The sequence below is a fragment of the Armigeres subalbatus genome, chromosome 2, assembly GCF_024139115.2.
Source record: "Armigeres subalbatus isolate Guangzhou_Male chromosome 2, GZ_Asu_2, whole genome shotgun sequence".
Taxonomy (NCBI): domain Eukaryota; kingdom Metazoa; phylum Arthropoda; class Insecta; order Diptera; family Culicidae; genus Armigeres; species Armigeres subalbatus.
This window is the reverse complement of record NC_085140.1, coordinates 83949378-83968436: the sequence shown is the minus strand read 5'-3', so window position 1 is coordinate 83968436 and position 19059 is coordinate 83949378. Positions and strand designations below refer to the sequence as shown.

General features: G+C 41.8%; 4 protein-coding genes across 5 annotated transcripts in view; 2 read left to right on the top strand and 2 right to left on the bottom strand.

Annotated features, from left to right (window-relative positions):
• Positions 1 to 19059, bottom strand: part of LOC134214641 (uncharacterized) — a 205824-nt gene that overhangs the window by 36583 nt on the left and 150182 nt on the right. The gene's annotated exons all lie outside the window — the stretch shown is intronic.
• Positions 4376 to 6266, top strand: LOC134214639 (uncharacterized). The gene is made up of 2 exons (XM_062693961.1): positions 4376 to 4716; positions 4871 to 6266. Exons 1-2 carry the CDS (start codon positions 4607 to 4609, stop codon positions 6051 to 6053), a joined length of 1293 nt encoding a protein of 430 aa, XP_062549945.1. The 5' UTR covers positions 4376 to 4606; the 3' UTR covers positions 6054 to 6266.
• Positions 8019 to 9834, top strand: LOC134214638 (uncharacterized protein K02A2.6-like). The gene is made up of 2 exons (XM_062693960.1): positions 8019 to 9691; positions 9755 to 9834. The coding sequence occupies exon 1, from the start codon at positions 8040 to 8042 to the stop codon at positions 9663 to 9665; it is 1626 nt and encodes a 541-aa protein (XP_062549944.1). The 5' UTR covers positions 8019 to 8039; the 3' UTR covers positions 9666 to 9691; positions 9755 to 9834.
• LOC134209582 (uncharacterized) lies at positions 14467 to 18816 on the bottom strand. Of its 2 annotated transcripts, XM_062685578.1 has the most exons (5): positions 18593 to 18816; positions 16663 to 16926; positions 16437 to 16594; positions 14880 to 16217; positions 14467 to 14825 (listed from the first exon to the last, which is right to left on the bottom strand). In XM_062685578.1, the coding sequence occupies exons 1-5, from the start codon at positions 18636 to 18638 to the stop codon at positions 14820 to 14822; spliced, it is 1812 nt and encodes a 603-aa protein (XP_062541562.1). In that variant the 5' UTR covers positions 18639 to 18816; the 3' UTR covers positions 14467 to 14819. The 2 variants fall into 2 exon arrangements, with proteins under 2 accessions (XP_062541562.1, XP_062541561.1); XM_062685577.1 differs by having other exon boundaries at positions 14467 to 16217; positions 18593 to 18815.

Genomic DNA, 19059 nt, shown 5'->3' with positions numbered 1-19059 from the left:
ATAGTAGGCGAAAATGCGCATTGAAAACGCCCCATGCGACATTCCTATACAAATCTTTGTTTTAGTTTTTTACTATTTACTCAACTTTAGTCATGATTTTTGTAGGAAGAACTATCATATAAACCCGTCGGAAACGCAAACGAACATATCTGCTGAAGGAATGAAGAAAATCCAGCCAGCCGTTTTAGAGTTATGCGGATACGAACACAGACCATTTCATTTTTATTATATATATATATATATGTATATATATATATATTTCCAAAAGGCAGAATTATGATATTAGAAAGAGAATTTGCCTGAGTGTAGTCTTCTTCTATCTATATACATTTAAGACAGACAAACAGAGACTTATGTATTTTACCGCAAGGACACTTTAAATAATCATTACATTGGAGGCTCCGGTTGTCTTACCGCGCAAATGCACATAATATTCAGTTGTTATGAACATTGTGAATAATATCAGAAGATTTTATGCAAAATGTTGAATGAAAAAATTCTTGTGATATTGAGATATCGGACCAAGCGCAAACTATGGGTAGGCGATTAAGTATTTTATTCAGCTACTCCACCACCCGACAAGGGCTGAAAAGTGCTATTTATCAGGAGGAGAAGGTGGAGCACTGAATCCCTACCCCAACATGTGCGACATCTGGATTTGGTTCTAAACTGTAAACAACAGTGTTAATTCTCTACCAAATTTTATGCACACTTTTGTTTTCGATATTTTATCAAAATTAAACACTCAATCATGCAGCAATATAACGATGTGGTATGCTTGAGATACCTGCTTGATTATAGGGACTCGAAAAAGAATTTATTTGCAGTAACTAACCGAATATACAAATGTTCACATTAACGATTGCGCCCTAACACCGGTTCTAAGCTTCGATGCAGAGTACACGAGCTTTGTTCGCCAGTGACAGGCGTATGAGGTCCTTGCTATTTATAAAACCGAAACCATTCATGTGCCATTTCTAAAAAGGATTCAAACACTAGTATTCTTAGTGAACGCCAAGCGTGTTACCACTACACACTTAAATTATTTTGTAGACCTCGGCAAAATTTTTGCCGAGATTCCAACAGTCGAGATCTCGGTAATATTTTTTACGGAAATCGTCAATATTTTGCCGAAATTCGGCAAAGTTGATTTTTTTCTTCGGAAGCCAAATTTACTTCAAAATTTTAGATGCACGCATAACGCATGAGTAGTGCTTTATTTTTGTTCAAAGGTGCATTACTCTAAATATAACATCTGAGGCTAGAGAGTGGAATCTCTCCAAAATGTCACGTGTCATTTGACATAATGTCATTTGAATGACATTTTGCCTCCCACGCCCCAGAATACATATTTACAGCAATTTCTTGTTAGACAAAGTTGTAGCCACATTTAAGCGCTATAAATTCGCCATACTTGATAGTTGATAGCTAACTACTGAAAAAAGTTCTGGGAAAATTATGAAAAAGAATGCAAATGACATTTTACAACACTGCACAGGAGCAAATTGCTTGCCATACCAAAACATTTTCTCCATTTTTTTTCGGTTCGGAAATATCGCACGTCATCAGCCACATCTGTCCTCTGTTCAGCGTTGAAAACATGTGGCCCTGGAAGTGTATACCACTATACCATTTGTGCAGAATTAATCTGCGAGTTGATAAACCGATCCGACCTATCGTTCGGAATTTCTAAGGTTTTTCCAAATTTTTCAGGTGTGCTGCAAAAGTAAACAAATTCTTTACAAACAGAGCAAAAATTACGAATTATTCGTTAAGTTTTAACCTTAAAGCATTCATAAAAAGGTGTCCACTTACTTTAATGAACAGTTTTTAATTGCTATCCACTATCGCACTATACGTAATTCTACGTTAAATTTGCGATCGTTTCTTTGATACAACCCTCTACTTTTTCCTGGGGAAGGCTTCGTTTATAGCGCTTAGCTTTATCGATGTTATCATCTGCAGTGGTGTCCATGTTTGTCGAGGTTATCGATCGTGTTAGCGGTTATTCTCGGCGAATCATTTTCATGTGATTTGGCCCAACTTCTCTCCCCGAACAGCCAAGATAGCTGTGTGGTGTCGGCAGCCAGTTATCTGGCTAAGAATAACGCTACGGATTGCCTGTTCCGGTGGTAGAAGTCCACCATACAGGTGACCCCAAATTCTTGGTTTGATGCGGCTTTATGCTTACCGTGCCTACGAATGAATGGTTAGGGGGGTCTAAAAAGAACCTAACCGCTAACGGAGCCTGTGAAGCACCAGGGCACCCTTCACAGTATCTAGCCCTTACTGCGTTAACCGGAGCTATGGCGTAGTTGACTTTTTGCTTCTCCGAAATAATCGGCTACTCTTATTCAATCTCAACTTGAGGTTAAATAAGGGTGGGATTATGAGCATGTTTTTATTTAGTTTTTCAACAAATTGTCACCTATATGGATTCGCTTTATGCGTTATACACATTGTACTCTGTGTTTCGTCTTTGACTTTCTTGATAAGATACCAATTTGGTTTCATCGTTGCTGTTCATATTAATGCTGAAGTTGTGGAGTGCATTATCTTAATTTGCAATGGCTTCAGTTAAGATAGCTCAAATCAATCTTCAGCATAAAAGAACAGCAACGATTAATCTTTGTAGACTCATGCAAAATGGCAAATCCCAAGTGGCTTTGGTGCAGGAACCCTATTTTCGCAAGGGTAGCTTCTACCTAGGTAACCTAGTGAACCCGGTTTTGCTGCTTTCAGTAAAGAAATGGCAAACTCTCGATCAATGCCGCGTGCATGTGTGCTTGTTAACAATGCTATTGTTGCTACACTTATCTCTGAACTAACAACCAGAGATGTATGTGCTGTCACAATTGATGCCACTGGCAGAACCCCCGTCAGGAAATACGTCTATTGTTCGGTTTATTTACCACATGATGAACCATCCCCTACGGATGCTTTCAAACGAGTTGTCATATATTGCACTTCAAAAGGCCTTCCGGCTGGAAAAACCTTTGTGCAAATGTTTCCAATTTGAGTGAAGCCACTCGATTGAATAAAATTCTTGCGAGATCCAAGGATTTCCAAGTTGGCGAAATTCGCAAGCCAAATGGCGACTACACTTCTTCTGACGAAGAAGCATTAGAGCACTTATTTGATACGCACTTCCCTGGATGTGTCGATATAACATCCTCGGATGATCCTGATGTCTTTTCATGTAGCTATGGGTCTTGGGCTCAAGCACGTAGAATCATAACTACTGAATCGATTCAATGGGCACTTAACAGTTTTGCTCCCTACAAATCTCCAGGGGAGGATGGGATTTATCTCGTTCTACTTCAGAAAGGTTTTGAACATATCAAACATGTTTTGAAAAAGCTTTTAGTATGCAGTTTTGCTACTGGGTATATTCCCATATCCTGGCGGGATGTCACTGTAAAGTTTATCCCAAAAGGAGGACGTGCTTCGTATGAAGAAGCGAAGAGTTTTAGACCCATCAGTCTGACCTCATTTCTTCTGAAATGCTTAGAACGTATTATCGATCATCACATTCGTGATGACTGTTTGGCAAACATGCCTCTCCATGTTAATCAACATGCTTACCAATCTGGAAAGTCCACCGTGACTCTTCTACACAAGGTTGTGTACGATATCGAGAAAGCATTCGCTCAAAAGCAATCGTGCTTGGGTGCTTTCTTAGATATTGAAGGTGCTTTCGACAACGTGTCTTTCGATGCAATATTGGAAGCCGCACGTTGTCATGGGCTACCTAATGTAGTGGTAACAAGAAGTGAAGAAAAAAAATAATAAAATAAAATTTAATATGAATTACGATTTGTCTTCTATATTTCATAAAACCTACATTGAAAGAATTAATCTATGATGCAAGAAATGTAAGTTTTCCCCTTCTGTGTTTCACCCGCTGCGTATTCCACGACTAATGAATTGGGGCGGAGTTATCTCCACTAGACGTTGCTCCGCCCCTTACCGGTGACAAACAAGCAGTGATGCAAATAAAACAAGCCGCCTTCTGACTCACGCATTCATTCAACGGACGGACAGCGAGACGAACACATCGTCTCCCAGCAGCATCAGCAGTAGCAGCAAGGGTCGAGCAATCCCCTCCAGCCAGTCGGCTATAAAACCAACGGGCCATCGGCGGTCCGCGTCATTCAACGGACGGACAGCGAGACGAACACATCGTCTCCCAGCAGCATCAGCAGTAGCAGCAAGGGTCGAGCAATCCCCTCCAGCCAGTCGGCTATAAAACCAACGGGCCATCGGCGGTCCGCGTCATTCAACGGACGGACAGCGAGACGAACACATCGTCTTCCAGCAGCAGCAGCAGTAGCAGCAAGGGTCGAGCAATCCTCCAGCCAGTCGGCTATAAAACCAACGGGCCATCGGCGGTTCGGGTCATTCATCGGACGGACAGCGAGGCGAACACATCGTCTTCCAGCAGCAGCATCAAGGGTCGAGCAATCCCCACCTTCCATCTTGAGTTGATGGAATAATTTTCTAAGGGTTTGGTACCGAGCCTACGAAAGAGTTAATTAAAAAAAAACGCAATAATTTTCTAAACTGCTGATTATCCATTCAGTTGTAAGAGCGATAGACATCAAACATGAATACGACTCAGACTGGAACTTCCCAAACATCGCGTCTTCCCAAGGAAGGAACCTCAAATCACGACAATGGCGCGGTTGGGTGCGGAACAACCAATTCTCCCAAACGGTAGGTATTATCAACACAAGATGAAGGATCTGTAGTCGAGGCAGTTTCCTTCAGATGAATAGGAACTCTGGTAGTCGAGACAGAGTGTCCATAAAATATGTTCTCTGATAGTCGAGGCAGAGTAACTAAATTTGATTTTTTCTTCGTTTCACAGAAAAGCGAAAGTGAAGGTCACGAAGAAAATGCTACTCGAGGAACTTACAGCACTCAAGTCTGAACTAGCCACAGTAAGAGCAGAAAAGGAAGCGACCACTGAAAAAACGAGCTCTGTAGGAAACGATGGGGTGAATTTCAAACCCAGGGAGACTTTTGAAGTTTATCAGGATACTTCCTCAGGACACGTTTCCCTATTGGCAACCATGAGCAATATGTCTTTCGGTTCCCTGAACATCCCCGAGTGCAGACCATCGGAGGGTGAAACTGACTTAGACAAAAAGGCATACGAGCATTGGAAAGAGATCCTGAATGCGTCTTTCAATTTAGTACAAGCTACAGATGAACAAGCCAAAATGGATATATTTAGGATCAAGGCCGGTGCAAAACTTTTGGAAGTTATGCAAGGAACATCGTCTACAGTGAACATGCCAAACGAAAGAACCCATCCCTTCACCAATGCCATCGCTAGACTGGACAACTATTTCGGATCACGAACCTACATTATTGGGCAGCGAGGTAAATTGATGAATATGGTACAGCATAGTAACGAGTCCAGCGTGGCCTTCGTTCGACGAGTGGCCGCATCTGCTAAACTTTGTGGTTATAAATGCGAAGAAGAAATGGAGGCAGTGGTGCGTACTATCGTAAAAGGTACCACCGATAGCCGAGTACGTATACTGGCTCATCGGAACTGGGTCAACCAGGGAGACATGAACAGCTTAATATCCATGGTACGTGATCGAGAGATGGAAATGTTCAACGAAGAAGAGTACCAGAAGCTAAACCGACAAAGTATTGCGGCAATTGCAGCGGAAACAACGGAGCATCGAGGAGCATTTCGGCGTGGAATCGGAACGCGATTCAGAGGTTTTCAACGGGGACGAGGAACTTTTCGCCGAGTACAGCCACAATTTCAAGGAACTTCCCGGAGCTCATGCTGGCGTTGCGCAAGCATGTATCACGGTCCTTCTGTTTGTCCAAACATTGACAAAGTTTGTCATACTTGCAAACGTCGTGGGCATTTGGCTCGTACATGCGCGACAGTTCCCCAGCTTGGAGCAGGACAAAAGCGTGCCTCTAATGACCTAGAAGATGAAGAACCAAGACCAAAAATTGCGGCAATTAAACAAAACGGCGAAGATATCGACGAGAAGGTAAAGGATAATGTCGATCCAGAATGATGGCTATTTCATCTGATTAAGATCTTTTTATTTGCTATCTTGCTATTAACTTGTTTTATACCAATAATACTGAATAAATGATCTAAAAGAATAAATGAGTATAGTTATTTTGCAATATCCTTCATTCTGAATTACGGTTATGGTTGGTATACGTTAATTCTGACTATAAATTTTTCGAGCATACAAATTATATTCAACTTAGAGACTAAAACAAACAAAAAAAGGAAAATTGGATGAAATAGCTAAGAGAAAAAAAATAAATAAATAAAAATTCAAAAAAAAAGAAAAAGCTAAGTTATTGCATTTTATTTACCAAAAATACAATTTCAGGAATGGGTAGAACCCTCATCGGAGTCTCCTGAGGTAGACAGTACTAAAGATAAAGTAATATGTACAGTACCAAAAATTGATCTACCTACAGAAGAAGATGCATGCGTGGTAGGTCATGTGGCAGGGGCACGCATAATCTTTATTATCGACTCAGGAGCCCAAGTGAACACCATAACAAGAAGGATATTTGACAAGATGCTGGCCAAGAAATCTAAAACGGATAAGCTGGATGATCTCTGTTATACTTCAGATAAAACGTTGCGCGCGTATGCTTCACAAGGTGCGATTAAAGTAATAGCATCTTTTTCGGCGAAGTTGTATGTATCTCAAAATAGGCCAGTATACATAGAGAAATTCTATGTAGTAGAGGAAACGAGATCGTTGATGGGCTTTGGAACTGCTGCTCGATATAGTCTTTTGGATGTTGGGTTACGCGTTCCTGTTGGTGGGTACGATAATACCTGGAAATCCGAATTAGCAACGATAAACCACGTCACCGCAAGTTTGGCCACAGAATTCCCGAAATTTAACATCCCACCCGTAATGTTACATTACAACAAAGATATGCCTCCTGCAAGAAACGTATATACGCACATCCCTCCGGGATTCAAAAGACTAGTTCATCTGAAGCTTAGTGAGCTGTTAGCGTCGGGAATTATTGAGCCAGTAACAGAACACATGGATCGTTCATTCTGCTCATCACTATTGGTCGTACCAAAAGGAAAAGATGACATACGTTTGGTTGTTGACCTAAGAGGTCCGAACAAATGCATTCATCGGACGCCGTTTAAGATGCCAACTTTTGAAGCAATTATCATGGAGTTACATGGCGCACAGTGGTTCTCCACGATTGATCTAAAAAATGCGTTTTTCCACATAGAACTCGATGAGCGATGTCGCCATTTAACAAACTTTTTTTCGGGAGAAGGAATGTACAGATGTCGACGTCTTCCCTTTGGATTATGTAATGCTCCAGACATTTTCCAGGAAGCAATGCAGTCCGTTATACTCTCAGGGTGTAAGGGTACAGCAAATTACTTAGATGACGTCCTTGTTTTTGGAGCAACTTTAGAAGAACATGACGAAAACCTGAAGGAAGTTCTGAAACGGCTAGAGGACCACAACGTAAAGATCAATGAGAGTAAATGCATATTAAGACAACAAGAAGTGCCTTTCCTTGGATTTCACTTATCTGGCGAAGGTTGGAGTGTTGAGGAGGAAAAAATTAGGGCAATTCAGAATTTTCGAAAACCACAGAATCAAGAAGAAGTCAAAAGTTTCTTGGGTTTAATAAATTACATCGATCGGTTTATTCTACATCGGGCAGACAGAACATGGCGGCTGAGAGAACTGGCACGGGCAGATAAATTTTACTGGTCTGAAGACTTGGATGAAGAGTTCGAATTTCTAACATCTTCCGCATGGAAAACGATCAAGACTCTAGGCTATTACAATCAGAATGACGAGACTGAGCTCTATGTGGACGCCTCACCTCATGGACTAGGGGCGGTACTAGTCCAATTAGACAAGAATCGCACACCTAGAGTTATTGCTTGCGCATCAAAAGCATTATCCCCATCAGAGCAAAAGTATCCTCACACTCAAAAGGAGGCTTTAGCCATGGTATGGGGAGTAGAGAGATTCTCCAACTACTTGATGAGTACCACATTCAAGATTCGATCGGATGCTAAATCGAATGAATTTATTTTCGGTGGCATGCATCGGATCGGTAAAAGAGCGATATCAAGGGCGGAAGCTTGGGCGCTAAGGCTGCAGCAATATGATTTCACTGTTGAAAGTATCCCAGGAAATGAAAACATTGCAGATGCATTATCTAGACTGATAATAGAAGGAGACCCAACTGAAGCTTTTGATGACTCGTCTGAATATCATGTGCTATTCGCATTGGAAGCAGGAAACATGGAATTAAACTGGAACGAGATCGAATTGGGAGCTGAAGTAGACAAGGAGCAGATCGAAGTAAGGGAATGCATACAGCAAGGAAAATGGACAAAGCAGTTACAAGCATACGAGTGTCATGCCAAGCAATTGCGTTTACTCGGAGCTTTGATATTCAAAGAAGACCGAGTAATATTACCTTATGGTTTACGAACTAAAGCTTTAGAATTGGCGCACCAAGGACATATTGGTGCTGCCTCGATGAAACGGATATTGAGGAATCACTTTTGGTGGCCTGGAATGAGTGGAGAGGTTCAAAAGTATATCGATGGCTGCGAAACTTGCTTGAGGCTCTCGAGAAAAAGCGCGCCACTTCCGCTGACGAGTCGAGAAATGCCACAAGGACCATGGGAAATTCTGCAGATAGATTTTTTTTCTGACAAAGATTTTGGCCTAGGCGAGTTCCTTGTGGTAGTAGATACCTACTCTAGATACATCCATGTAATCGAAATAAGAAGAATTGATGCGGATACAACCAATGCTGCTCTATCTAAAATTTTTGAAGTATGGGGCTATCCTTTGGCAATACATAGTGACAACGGGCCTCCATTCCAAAGTGACAAGTTTGTCAAAACTTGGGAAGAGAGAGGCGTGAAGATACGGAAATCCATTCCTCTGAGTGCACAATCTAACGGTGCCGTAGAGAGACAGAATTGTGGGATAAAGAAGGCTTTGGCGGCAGCTCGAATAGACAAGGTGAATTGGAGAACAGCTCTTGAGAGATACGTTCACTCGCATAACAAAATTCGCCCTCTATCTCGTCTGGGAGTCACCCCATTCGAATTGTTAGTAGGGTGGAAATGGCGGGGAACTTTTCCCAGTCTTTGGGAAACCAACGCTGAACGGTCATTGGATCGCACTGATATTTTTGAAAAAGATGCAGTATCAAAACTAAAAAGTAAGAAGTATGCCGATATACGCCGGAACGCAGAGACTTCCGATGTAAAGGTTGGCGATAAAGTTTTAGTAACAATGCAAAGAAAACAGAAATCAGATCCAACATTCTCGGCCGAAAGGTTTATTATAGTGGCTAGAGATGGAGCAAAAGTTGTCATCCGCAGTGAACGTGGTATCCAGTACTCCAGAAACGTCCAAGATGTTAAGAAATTACCGGAAGGTCTGGAAAGCACTTATAATCAAGAGGAAAACGGAGATGTGAGGTCATATGAACATGAAGAAACAACACACATGAATCGGGATGATTCTTTAACCGAACTAGATGTGGATGTAAGCTTGAACGATGATAGTACACAACGGCCAACAAGAACCATCAAAAAGCCGAACAGATTCAAGGACATGGTGCTGTACAGTGTTTTCGAATAGAAAACTGAAGTCAAGTCAAGAAAAAGGCAAGTCATACACATCATAATTAAAATTATGTTTAACTAAATTATATTTTTTTATTTAAACAGACGTTTTTTTCGGAAATGGTGAAATGGTGCAGATTCTCGAGACCAAACATCGTTTGCTGCAATGTAAGGTTTAACAAAACGAATACTGGATCAAACTTTGAATAGTAATATGAACAGACAAATTACACTATGCAGTTTAATTTTAAATATGTAGTAAAATGAATAAATAGCAACTGAAAATAATAATAAAGTGAAATGAAAAAGGAGATATATTTTAACAATTGTATTCGAAAACCAAGAGTAGAGGACGAGAGTATTGTAGTGGTAACAAGAAGTGAAGAAAAAAAAAATAATAAAATAAAATTTAATATGAATTACGATTTGTCTTCTATATTTCATAAAAACCTACATTGAAAGAATTAATCTATGATGCAAGAAATGTAAGTTTTCCCCTTCTGTGTTTCACCCGCTGCGTATTCCACGACTAATGAATTGGGGCGGAGTTATCTCCACTAGACGTTGCTCCGCCCCTTACCGGTGACAAACAAGCAGTGATGCAAATAAAACAAGCCGCCTTCTGACTCACGCATTCATTCAACGGACGGACAGCGAGACGAACACATCGTCTCCCAGCAGCATCAGCAGTAGCAGCAAGGGTCGAGCAATCCCCTCCAGCCAGTCGGCTATAAAACCAACGGGCCATCGGCGGTCCGCGTCATTCAACGGACGGACAGCGAGACGAACACATCGTCTCCCAGCAGCATCAGCAGTAGCAGCAAGGGTCGAGCAATCCCCTCCAGCCAGTCGGCTATAAAACCAACGGGCCATCGGCGGTCCGCGTCATTCAACGGACGGACAGCGAGACGAACACATCGTCTCCCAGCAGCATCAGCAGTAGCAGCAAGGGTCGAGCAATCCCCTCCAGCCAGTCGGCTATAAAACCAACGGGCCATCGGCGGTCCGCGTCATTCAACGGACGGACAGCGAGACGAACACATCGTCTCCCAGCAGCATCAGCAATAGCAGCACGGGCCGCGCAATCCCTCCAGCCAGTCGGCTATAAAACCAACGGGCCATCGGCGGTCCGCGTCATTCAACGGACGGACAGCGAGACGAACACATCGTCTCCCAGCAGCATCAGCAGTAGCAGCAAGGGTCGAGCAATCCCCTCCAGCCAGTCGGCTATAAAACCAACGGGCCATCGGCGGTTCGGGTCATTCATCGGACGGACAGCGAGGCGAACACATCGTCTTCCAGCAGCAGCATCAAGGGTCGAGCAATCCCCACCTTCCATCTTGAGTTGATGGAATAATTTTCTAAGGGTTTGGTACCGAGCCTACGAAAGAGTTAATTAAAAAAAAACGCAATAATTTTCTAAACTGCTGATTATCCATTCAGTTGTAAGAGCGATAGACATCAAACATGAATACGACTCAGACTGGAACTTCCCAAACATCGCGTCTTCCCAAGGAAGGAACCTCAAATCACGACACCTAATATTATTACCAAATGGATTCACCAGATGCTTAAAAACCGACATCTCTACTCGACATTACGTCAAGCAGCGATTAGGAAATTAAGTGTCTGCGGATGCCCTCAAGGGGGAGTATTATCTCCACTTTTGTGGAATCTCGTTGCAGATACGCTATTGAGGTTACTCAATAATGGCGGTTTTCCTACCTATGGATTTGCCGACGACTATCTTACATTGATAGTGGGTTCGTGCATTACTACCTTATTCGACCTGATGCAAAATGCCCTTCAGGTAGTTGAAAGTTGGTGTCGCCAATATGGCCTTTCGGTCAATCCGAATAAAACATCTATTGTTCTTTTCACGGAAAAACGTAATCGTAATGGTATTCGTCCATTACATCTTTTGGTTCTGAAATCAATGTAACTGATCAAGTAAAGTATGTGGGTCTAATTTTGGATTCAAAGCTTTCCTGGACTCCTAACATTGAGTTCAGAATCAAAAAACGTGTATAACTTTCGGCCAATGCCGACGAACCTTTGGTAAAACTTGGGGTCTTAAACCCAAATATATCAAATGGATTTACACAACAGTTGTACGACCAATTTTGGCTTATGGATGTCTTGTGTGGTGGCAAAAGGGGAAGTGAGGACAATTCAGTCTAAATTAGGCCATCTTCAAAGGATGTGCCTAATGGCAATGACTGGTGCGTTCTCTTCAACTCCCACGGCTGCTCTCGAAGTTCTCTTCGACGTGGCCCCACTACACATACATCTCAAACAAGAAGCATTTTCTTGTACTTACCGACTATGGGTTCTCGGTTTTATGGAAGAGAATCCTGTAAACCGCAGTTCTACACACACTTCGTTGTTACCGCTTATGGTTAATTGGGACAAAATTTTCCTTGCTCCAAGTGATCTTACAAACGTTAGTAGTTTTCCTTATAGGACATTTTCAACACAATTCCCCTCGCGGGATGAGTGGACATCTGGCTATTTGGAGAGAAGTATGTCGGACAGCATTGTTTGTTACACTGACGGCTCCCTCCTCGAAGGTAGAGCAGGTGCAGGCGTCTATTCGCGTGAGCTGAGATTGGAACAGTCACACTCACTGGGTACACATTGCACTGTCTTTCAGACGGAAATATTTGCCATCATGTGGAGTGCAATCTGCACTGCAGCAACGCATTATGGGCAAAATAATATACTTCTGTTCAGATAGCCAAGCAGCTATTAAAGCTCTCGCCTCGGCCAACTCAAGGTCGAAGTTAGTAATCGCATGTCGAACTCAAATTGAGGAACTGAATTCAGTTAATACTTTACACCTTATATGGGTACCTGGCCATTCTTCCATAGCTGGAAACGAATTGGCTGATGAGTTAGCTCGTAATGGAGCATCGCATGACTTTATTGGTCCTGAGCCAGCTATTCCAATATCCAAGTGTTGGGTGAAGCTTTTGATCAACTCTTGGGCTGTCACTCAGCACAAATGGCATTGGAGTAGTCTGGATTCATGTCATCAAACAAAATTGTACATCCGGGAGCCATCTCCGGTAGTAGCAAGCTATTTAGCTAATCTGTCTAAACAGAATTGCAGTGTCTTAGTCAAGGCCTTGACAGGTCACTGCCGACTGAACTATCACATGGCAAATATTCAACGCGTTGAATCATCTGTTTGTGATAGTTGTGAATCCGATTATGGAACTTCTTATCATCTAATATGTAACTGCCCAGTCTATGCACAATTGCGCTTCCAAATATTTGGTAAACCCTTACTTAGTGAAATTGACTTCAGAAACCTGAACCTTCAGAGTATTTTGTTGTTCATAACCAGTTGTGGTAAGGAGCTATAAGCTCTTGTACGCTAATGCGTTGTATGCCCTCTTCAAGGGCCCTTTTCCAAACATTCCCTTTGTTCTCCCATCCACATTCCTTTCCTTTTGTTCACTTCCTTTTCCGTCAGGTGTGTGATGAAAAAGGCTGTGAAGGCGATGGCACAAATCTCCCAAATTGAGGTGAACGTGCCCCTGGAGCCGACGTTCTGATACCTGATACCTGATACGTTAAATTTGCGATCGTTTCTTTGATACAACCCTCTACTTTTTCCTGGGGAAGGCTTCGTTTATAGCGCTTAGCTTTATCGATGTTATCATCTGCAGTGGTGTCCATGTTTGTCGAGGTTATCGATCGTGTTAGCGGTTATTCTCGGCGAATCATTTTCATGTGATTTGGCCTGTTGGCAATCCGGCAATTCAATTTGGTTTGATAGCTAACACTGCAAAATTTACATATAATGCATAAGGGGCCCGGATTCTGGGGAATAGTATAGAACTGTCGTTGCGTGATATTCCTAGATCCTCGTGTACATCCAGGAAAATTTTACGCTGTAGCTGTCTGTCGGTAGTCCTTCAGAAACTAGCATTGCAGTGGTGCTCAGCTAGTTTTGGTGGTTACACGGATACATACTGTAGGCGACTGGTCATGCAAGTATGACAGGAACATCCGCAAAATGTCCATAATGTTTAGGTACCGTAGTTGAGCTTTTAAAAAAACGTCGATCACCAGACACAGATTGCTCAGTGAGTCTGACTAGAGGTGGTCGCATTGGGTCCAGACTAGGAGGGTGCTCGAATCTTCCGTGATCCAAACATTTTAACTGCTACCAAATGTTTTCGTTTGGATGTTTCCAAAATAATATCGCGCGTCCTTTCTGCATTGCTTGCAAGCCATTTCCACATGTTAGGATACAAGTTAAGTTTCATTTCATTGAATGAACAGATACTTTCAAAGCGTCGTACTGTGCGTATCAATTAGGTACCGTAGTCGACCTTTTAAAAAACGTCGATCACCAGGAACAGATTGCTCTGTGAATCTAACTATGTGGTCGCATTGGGTCCAGAATAGGAGGATGCTCGAGGGTTCCTTGTGTCCAAACATTTTAACTGCTACCACATGTTTTCGTTTGAATGTTTTAAAAATAATATCGCGCGTCCTTTCTGCATTTCTTGCATGCCATTTCCCACATGTTAGGTTACCAGTTAAGTTTCATTTCATTAAATCAACAGAGACTTTCGAACCGTCGTACTGTGCGTATCAATTATCCGAAGTCCAATCGCCACACTCATCCAGCTTCTGTTTAGAAAACCCTTCAACTGCCAAGTGTTGAATGTTAAAATTTCTTGTTTTATTTCTTTTATTCTTGTTTCCTCTTTTCACCTTTGTTAAACTTGCACGATTTCACAAACATTGCTGAATATCGGAATCATTTCTCAACTGTTAGTAAATATGCTATCAGAAATAACTATTTTGAAATTTGTAAAATTTATTCATCATTTTAAACATCTAGTAGAGATATATTACAACAGAATAATGTACTACATTTCAAAACAATTTTGAAAAATAATGTCTTTTAAATGCTCACAATTTACCTCAACTATTTTCCGACCCAAATCAACTTGAATGTGTCGTACATTATTTAAGGCACTCAGTGGTTGATCATAATCGTGATGTTTATGATCATTGTGGACGGACATGTTACTTTAAATCTAATGTTACTTTATGAAATAGCAATGAGACATCTTTACTTACCTGCTTCCGCAAATAAATCGTATTAAAATAGTTTCTGAGAATTCTTCCTTTCCTAAAATGTCGACGGCTAGTTCTAGAAGAGAAGCTTTAGTAACAAAGCGGCCATTGTCACTAGAAACGCATTTACCGTTCCATCGATTGCACTGGTGGCACTTCTGTATATCAACCAAGGAAACACCTTGATGTAGTTTTCCGTCGCTTCCCACGGGTTCGATCCGTCGTCAAAGTGCATCGGACATTGATCCCGTTCTCGCTCGTATTCGGTCATGTCTACGGAAACTACCGCCCCTTCGGTATAGTTCCACGAGGTAACGTCCTGCTTCACATTACAAAACGCACCAACCGCTTGCGACATCAGGATTCGATTCAAATCGGCACGCTGGTAAACCCAGCAGCGATACTTGGATAAGGGATCCAGGTCGTCATATGTGATCAAGTAGGATTTGAGATTCTCCTGCCAGTAGCCAATGCACTTCATCCGGTAATCTGGATCACTGTAGATATCAACCGGACGTCCAAGGTGATCTACCGAGAGGCAGTAATTGGCATCGATAGCCATTTCCTTTTGATCTGTATCGCAGACGGAGAAGTCTGAAATGTTTTGCTTGCATCGAATATCCGGACGAGGACTTAGCGTGACACCACCGAGAATACGAGTCTTGAAGGGGGATTCGCCTTGTTGGGTGAAGTTGAATTTACCTGCGACAGGGCATCGTACTGGGACCGGTTTCGCTGAAAGGAACAAATCGTAACGCCACTGTTCCTTGTTGGGAAACTGCACCCACGAGCAAACGGTGCTGAAAGCGTTTTTGATAACTGCAATTCCTTTACGGTAGCGAATCACGTTGTGATGCCGAGGAACAAAATCGAAGCAGATGTAATCCTTCTGGCAACCGTCTACCGTCAACCGAGCCATCATAATTCGGGTGTCACGTTGCTCTCGACACACATAGATCGTCCGTCTGTAACGAGCCCGATCCGGATAGTACGTCTCAATGATATGAGTTTCATTTATGACGACTTCTGCATCAATGTTGGCCGTGTTGATCCACTCGCCGGTGAAATTTTGCGGGAATCTGCAGCCCGGCTCCACCACCTCAGACTTAACCGGTGTGACTCGGTAACGTTCCGGAGATTTTTCCACCGTTTTCAGTGTATTGCATTCGGCCGTAATCGATGCACCGATGTACAGATCGTCGTCACGGTTCTTCAGGAAGCAGCGATACTTCTCATCCTCTCGAGATTCCTTGGTATTGACTACGGCAAAGTAGTGGTTCTTTCCGATAAACCAATCGCCAAGACAACTGAACTCGACCACCCCGTTGAAGGTGCCGGCCATGCCCTGGCACTGCCGATAAGTGATGTTGAATTTCTGGTTCTGAATCAAGAACTGCGTTCCGGGCGTTTGACATGACTGGATTTTGGCGTCTGGGTTGTCACATTCTCCAGTAAAGCGGAATCGATTCTACGAAGAAATGGAAGAGAAGTCGGGTTAAATTTGAAATAACCCATTTTGACGACAAAAATTAACATCGCCATAAAGTGCAGTTTCTATTATCAATTTCTTATTATTTCATTTTTAAAATTTATAAATATTTCCACTTTTCAATTATAAAACGCTCCTTTAAATTGATAAAATCCAAGAAACCAACAGCAACAGCTAACTTCGCTATAAAGTACTAACCTGATAAGCAAAATGCCAGACTCCTTCCAACGATGATCGACAACTTATAGGAACAAAATTTTTATTGAACAGTGTAATCAGCTGTTGATCCTGTCTCAGTCCCCTGCAAATCCGGTCTATCGTAGGTTTTTCACTGCGCTCTAACGTCACGCAGGGTGCTACAAAGTAGAAAATGACACAATTGCATACATTATCCATTATCAATATCACCCACAACACTACTTACTCTCAAACTTCTCAAACACGTTCAACGTACGCGGAAACGCCTTAACGCAAGTGTAGCACTCGCTGCCCTTGAAGATCAGGGTGTGATCGGACCCGTTCCGGGTACTGGCGACGCACTCACTCCGTATGCGGCCCTGCTTGGGGCCCAACCGTTCGTAGCTCCACTCGTCGATTGTGGTCGTTGTCGGTTCGCCTACCTCCCAGCTGAACCAGGTGCCCTGGAGGACTTTGGGAATGTCGCAGCTCTTCTGGCCGTGAACGGTGGCTGTAATTGAAGATTGGGGAATGATTTATTGTATGATATCGGAACAACGATGTGCGATTCTGGACTTTATAAGCTAGTTATGCTAAAAATAATTGAGATTTATAGAATGAATCAAGGGAGTAGTCATATGTGTGATAAGGTGTTTCGTTATGCAGATTGCTCACATATGAGTAATTGGTTTGATTTTTCGGGCGAAATATTGAAACAGAATTTACATTAAAAAACATCTTTTGACGCTATCAAAGCATAATTATATATGAGATCTAGTATGGGAAATACTTTTGGCTTATGACTTCATCCATTAAAAATGTTAGGATAAGAAAATATTTTTTAACATATTTCATATGCAGTACAACAGTATCAATACGAAAAACCCAACTTAATTCACCGAGTGGTAATACTGCCTTCCTCGTATTTAGTCAAGACACCAACCTTATATGACGTTAATATGGTTCGATATACCATTTTCTTTATAACTTTCAAACGCAACGGTCGATCGATATAAAATTCATTAGTGATCTATGAGGCTTTGCCCCCCGTAGAATGAAACTTGTTGCAAGAAAATCGGCTAAGGATTACTATATGAAAAGTTGTCTAATGTTTTTCTTAGCTTTTGTGCACACACATACATACACGCGGACAGACGGACATTTGCTCAGCTCTTTGAGCTGAGTCGATTGGTATATAACACTATATGAGGTCTCTGAGGCATGAAGAACTGCGCTCATTCATAAGACCGAATTCTCTTCGACCCGGCAACGAGTTTCATAAGTGTGCAAAAACAAACCCTGGATAAATTGCATTTGTTTTTTCTTATTTTATATGGTTTAAATTTTATCTAAATACCATTTAGGCATATCGTGTATCGTGCCATATTTGGGTCAAAAGTAATTTGGTATAAATGTTTACAATTGATTGAAAATAATCACGTGATTTTTTCACATTATATCCTTGGGGAGGTTAACAATAATAGAGTCAGAACATTATACCTGGACAGAATCTTTCGTGTTACAAGAAAACATTAATCTCTTTGGCGAAATCGCAGTCTCTACTGCAGTGCCTGCTCAACCTTTAAAGAAGGTAAAATCTTTATAGATACAGTCTCTAGTTTAATAAATATACAACCTCGAAGTAAATAATTGAGGACACTCACACCTTGACCCAGGACCGGATTTAGCCGGAAGGGGGCCCCGGGGCCGACGGTATGTGGGGGCCCCAAAATGTACAAAAAAGGTTGGTTTTGGTACATAAGAATTGTGGGGGCCCGGGGCCACGGCCCCCCGGCCCCCCCATAAATCCGGCCCTGCCTTGACCCGATTTAAAGTCTGGACTAACAGAATAATTATTATTCTATAAGATAAATAAACAAATCACATATTGCAAAGATAAGCGGTACGAAAGGACTAAACTCTACAATATTGATTTTACAAAAAAATCTACTAAAAAAATATTTTGATTTGATTAACCCCAAACACCGCCTCTGCCTCTGAAAATTAGGAAATATGTAGCTTCAAATGATTTAATTTCATCCACTAATTTCAACCACTTGCTCCTATGTGCGTTCGTCTTGATGCGGTTCAAAAACATCAACAGCATAAAGATGAGGGACGACGACGGAGGGCGTGTCTCTAATGTGAACTTTGAATAAGGAATTTTCGTTACTTACCTTTACTGAAAGCCACCAGAAATATTACAATTAGCTGGAGACTCATGGCAGTTACGAGATGCACATTAATTTAACAATTTTAGTTCGATTTTTTGGACGGAAAAAGCACTTAAACTAGGAGAGGTAAAATTGCTGCTTTTGGCACCTGAGCCTTCAACTTCGATTCAACAACCAGCAACGAACGCGAGCCGAGCGCTTCGCTGATTCATTCTCGCTCATTAGTCAAACTTCGGCAGTTCGTTCAAAACACGCTCATTTGAATCTACTCAAAAGTGAGTCAAAATGACTCACTTTAGCATTTTGATGGAAATGTCAAAAAGTGAGTAAGATTTTATTTGGCAAGTGAGTCAATTTTCACTCACTTCTCAGAGTTTTAGGCTTTACTCACTTTTGCGTTATATTGTTTTCAAACCGTCAAACAGTTTGGAAAATATTTGCGAAAAAGTCTCGTATTTTTATAAAGTTTT

Excerpts from the sequence above, each read along its gene's own strand:
- LOC134214639 (XM_062693961.1), top strand. The coding sequence starts at position 4,607 with ATGAATACGACTCAGACTGGAACTTCCCAAACATCGCGTCTTCCCAAG. Across the intron at positions 4,717-4,870 it reads ACAACCAATTCTCCCAAACG|AAAAGCGAAAGTGAAGGTCA; the intron begins GTAGGTATTATC and ends TTCGTTTCACAG.
- LOC134214638 (XM_062693960.1), top strand. The coding sequence starts at position 8,040 with ATGAGTACCACATTCAAGATTCGATCGGATGCTAAATCGAATGAATTT.
- LOC134209582 (XM_062685577.1), bottom strand. The coding sequence starts at position 18,638 with ATGAGTCTCCAGCTAATTGTAATATTTCTGGTGGCTTTCAGTAAAG. Across the intron at positions 16,927-18,592 it reads TCTGGTGGCTTTCAGTAAAG|CCACCGTTCACGGCCAGAAG; the intron begins GTAAGTAACGAA and ends CTTCAATTACAG. Across the intron at positions 16,595-16,662 it reads CGTGTTTGAGAAGTTTGAGA|CACCCTGCGTGACGTTAGAG; the intron begins GTAAGTAGTGTT and ends TCTACTTTGTAG.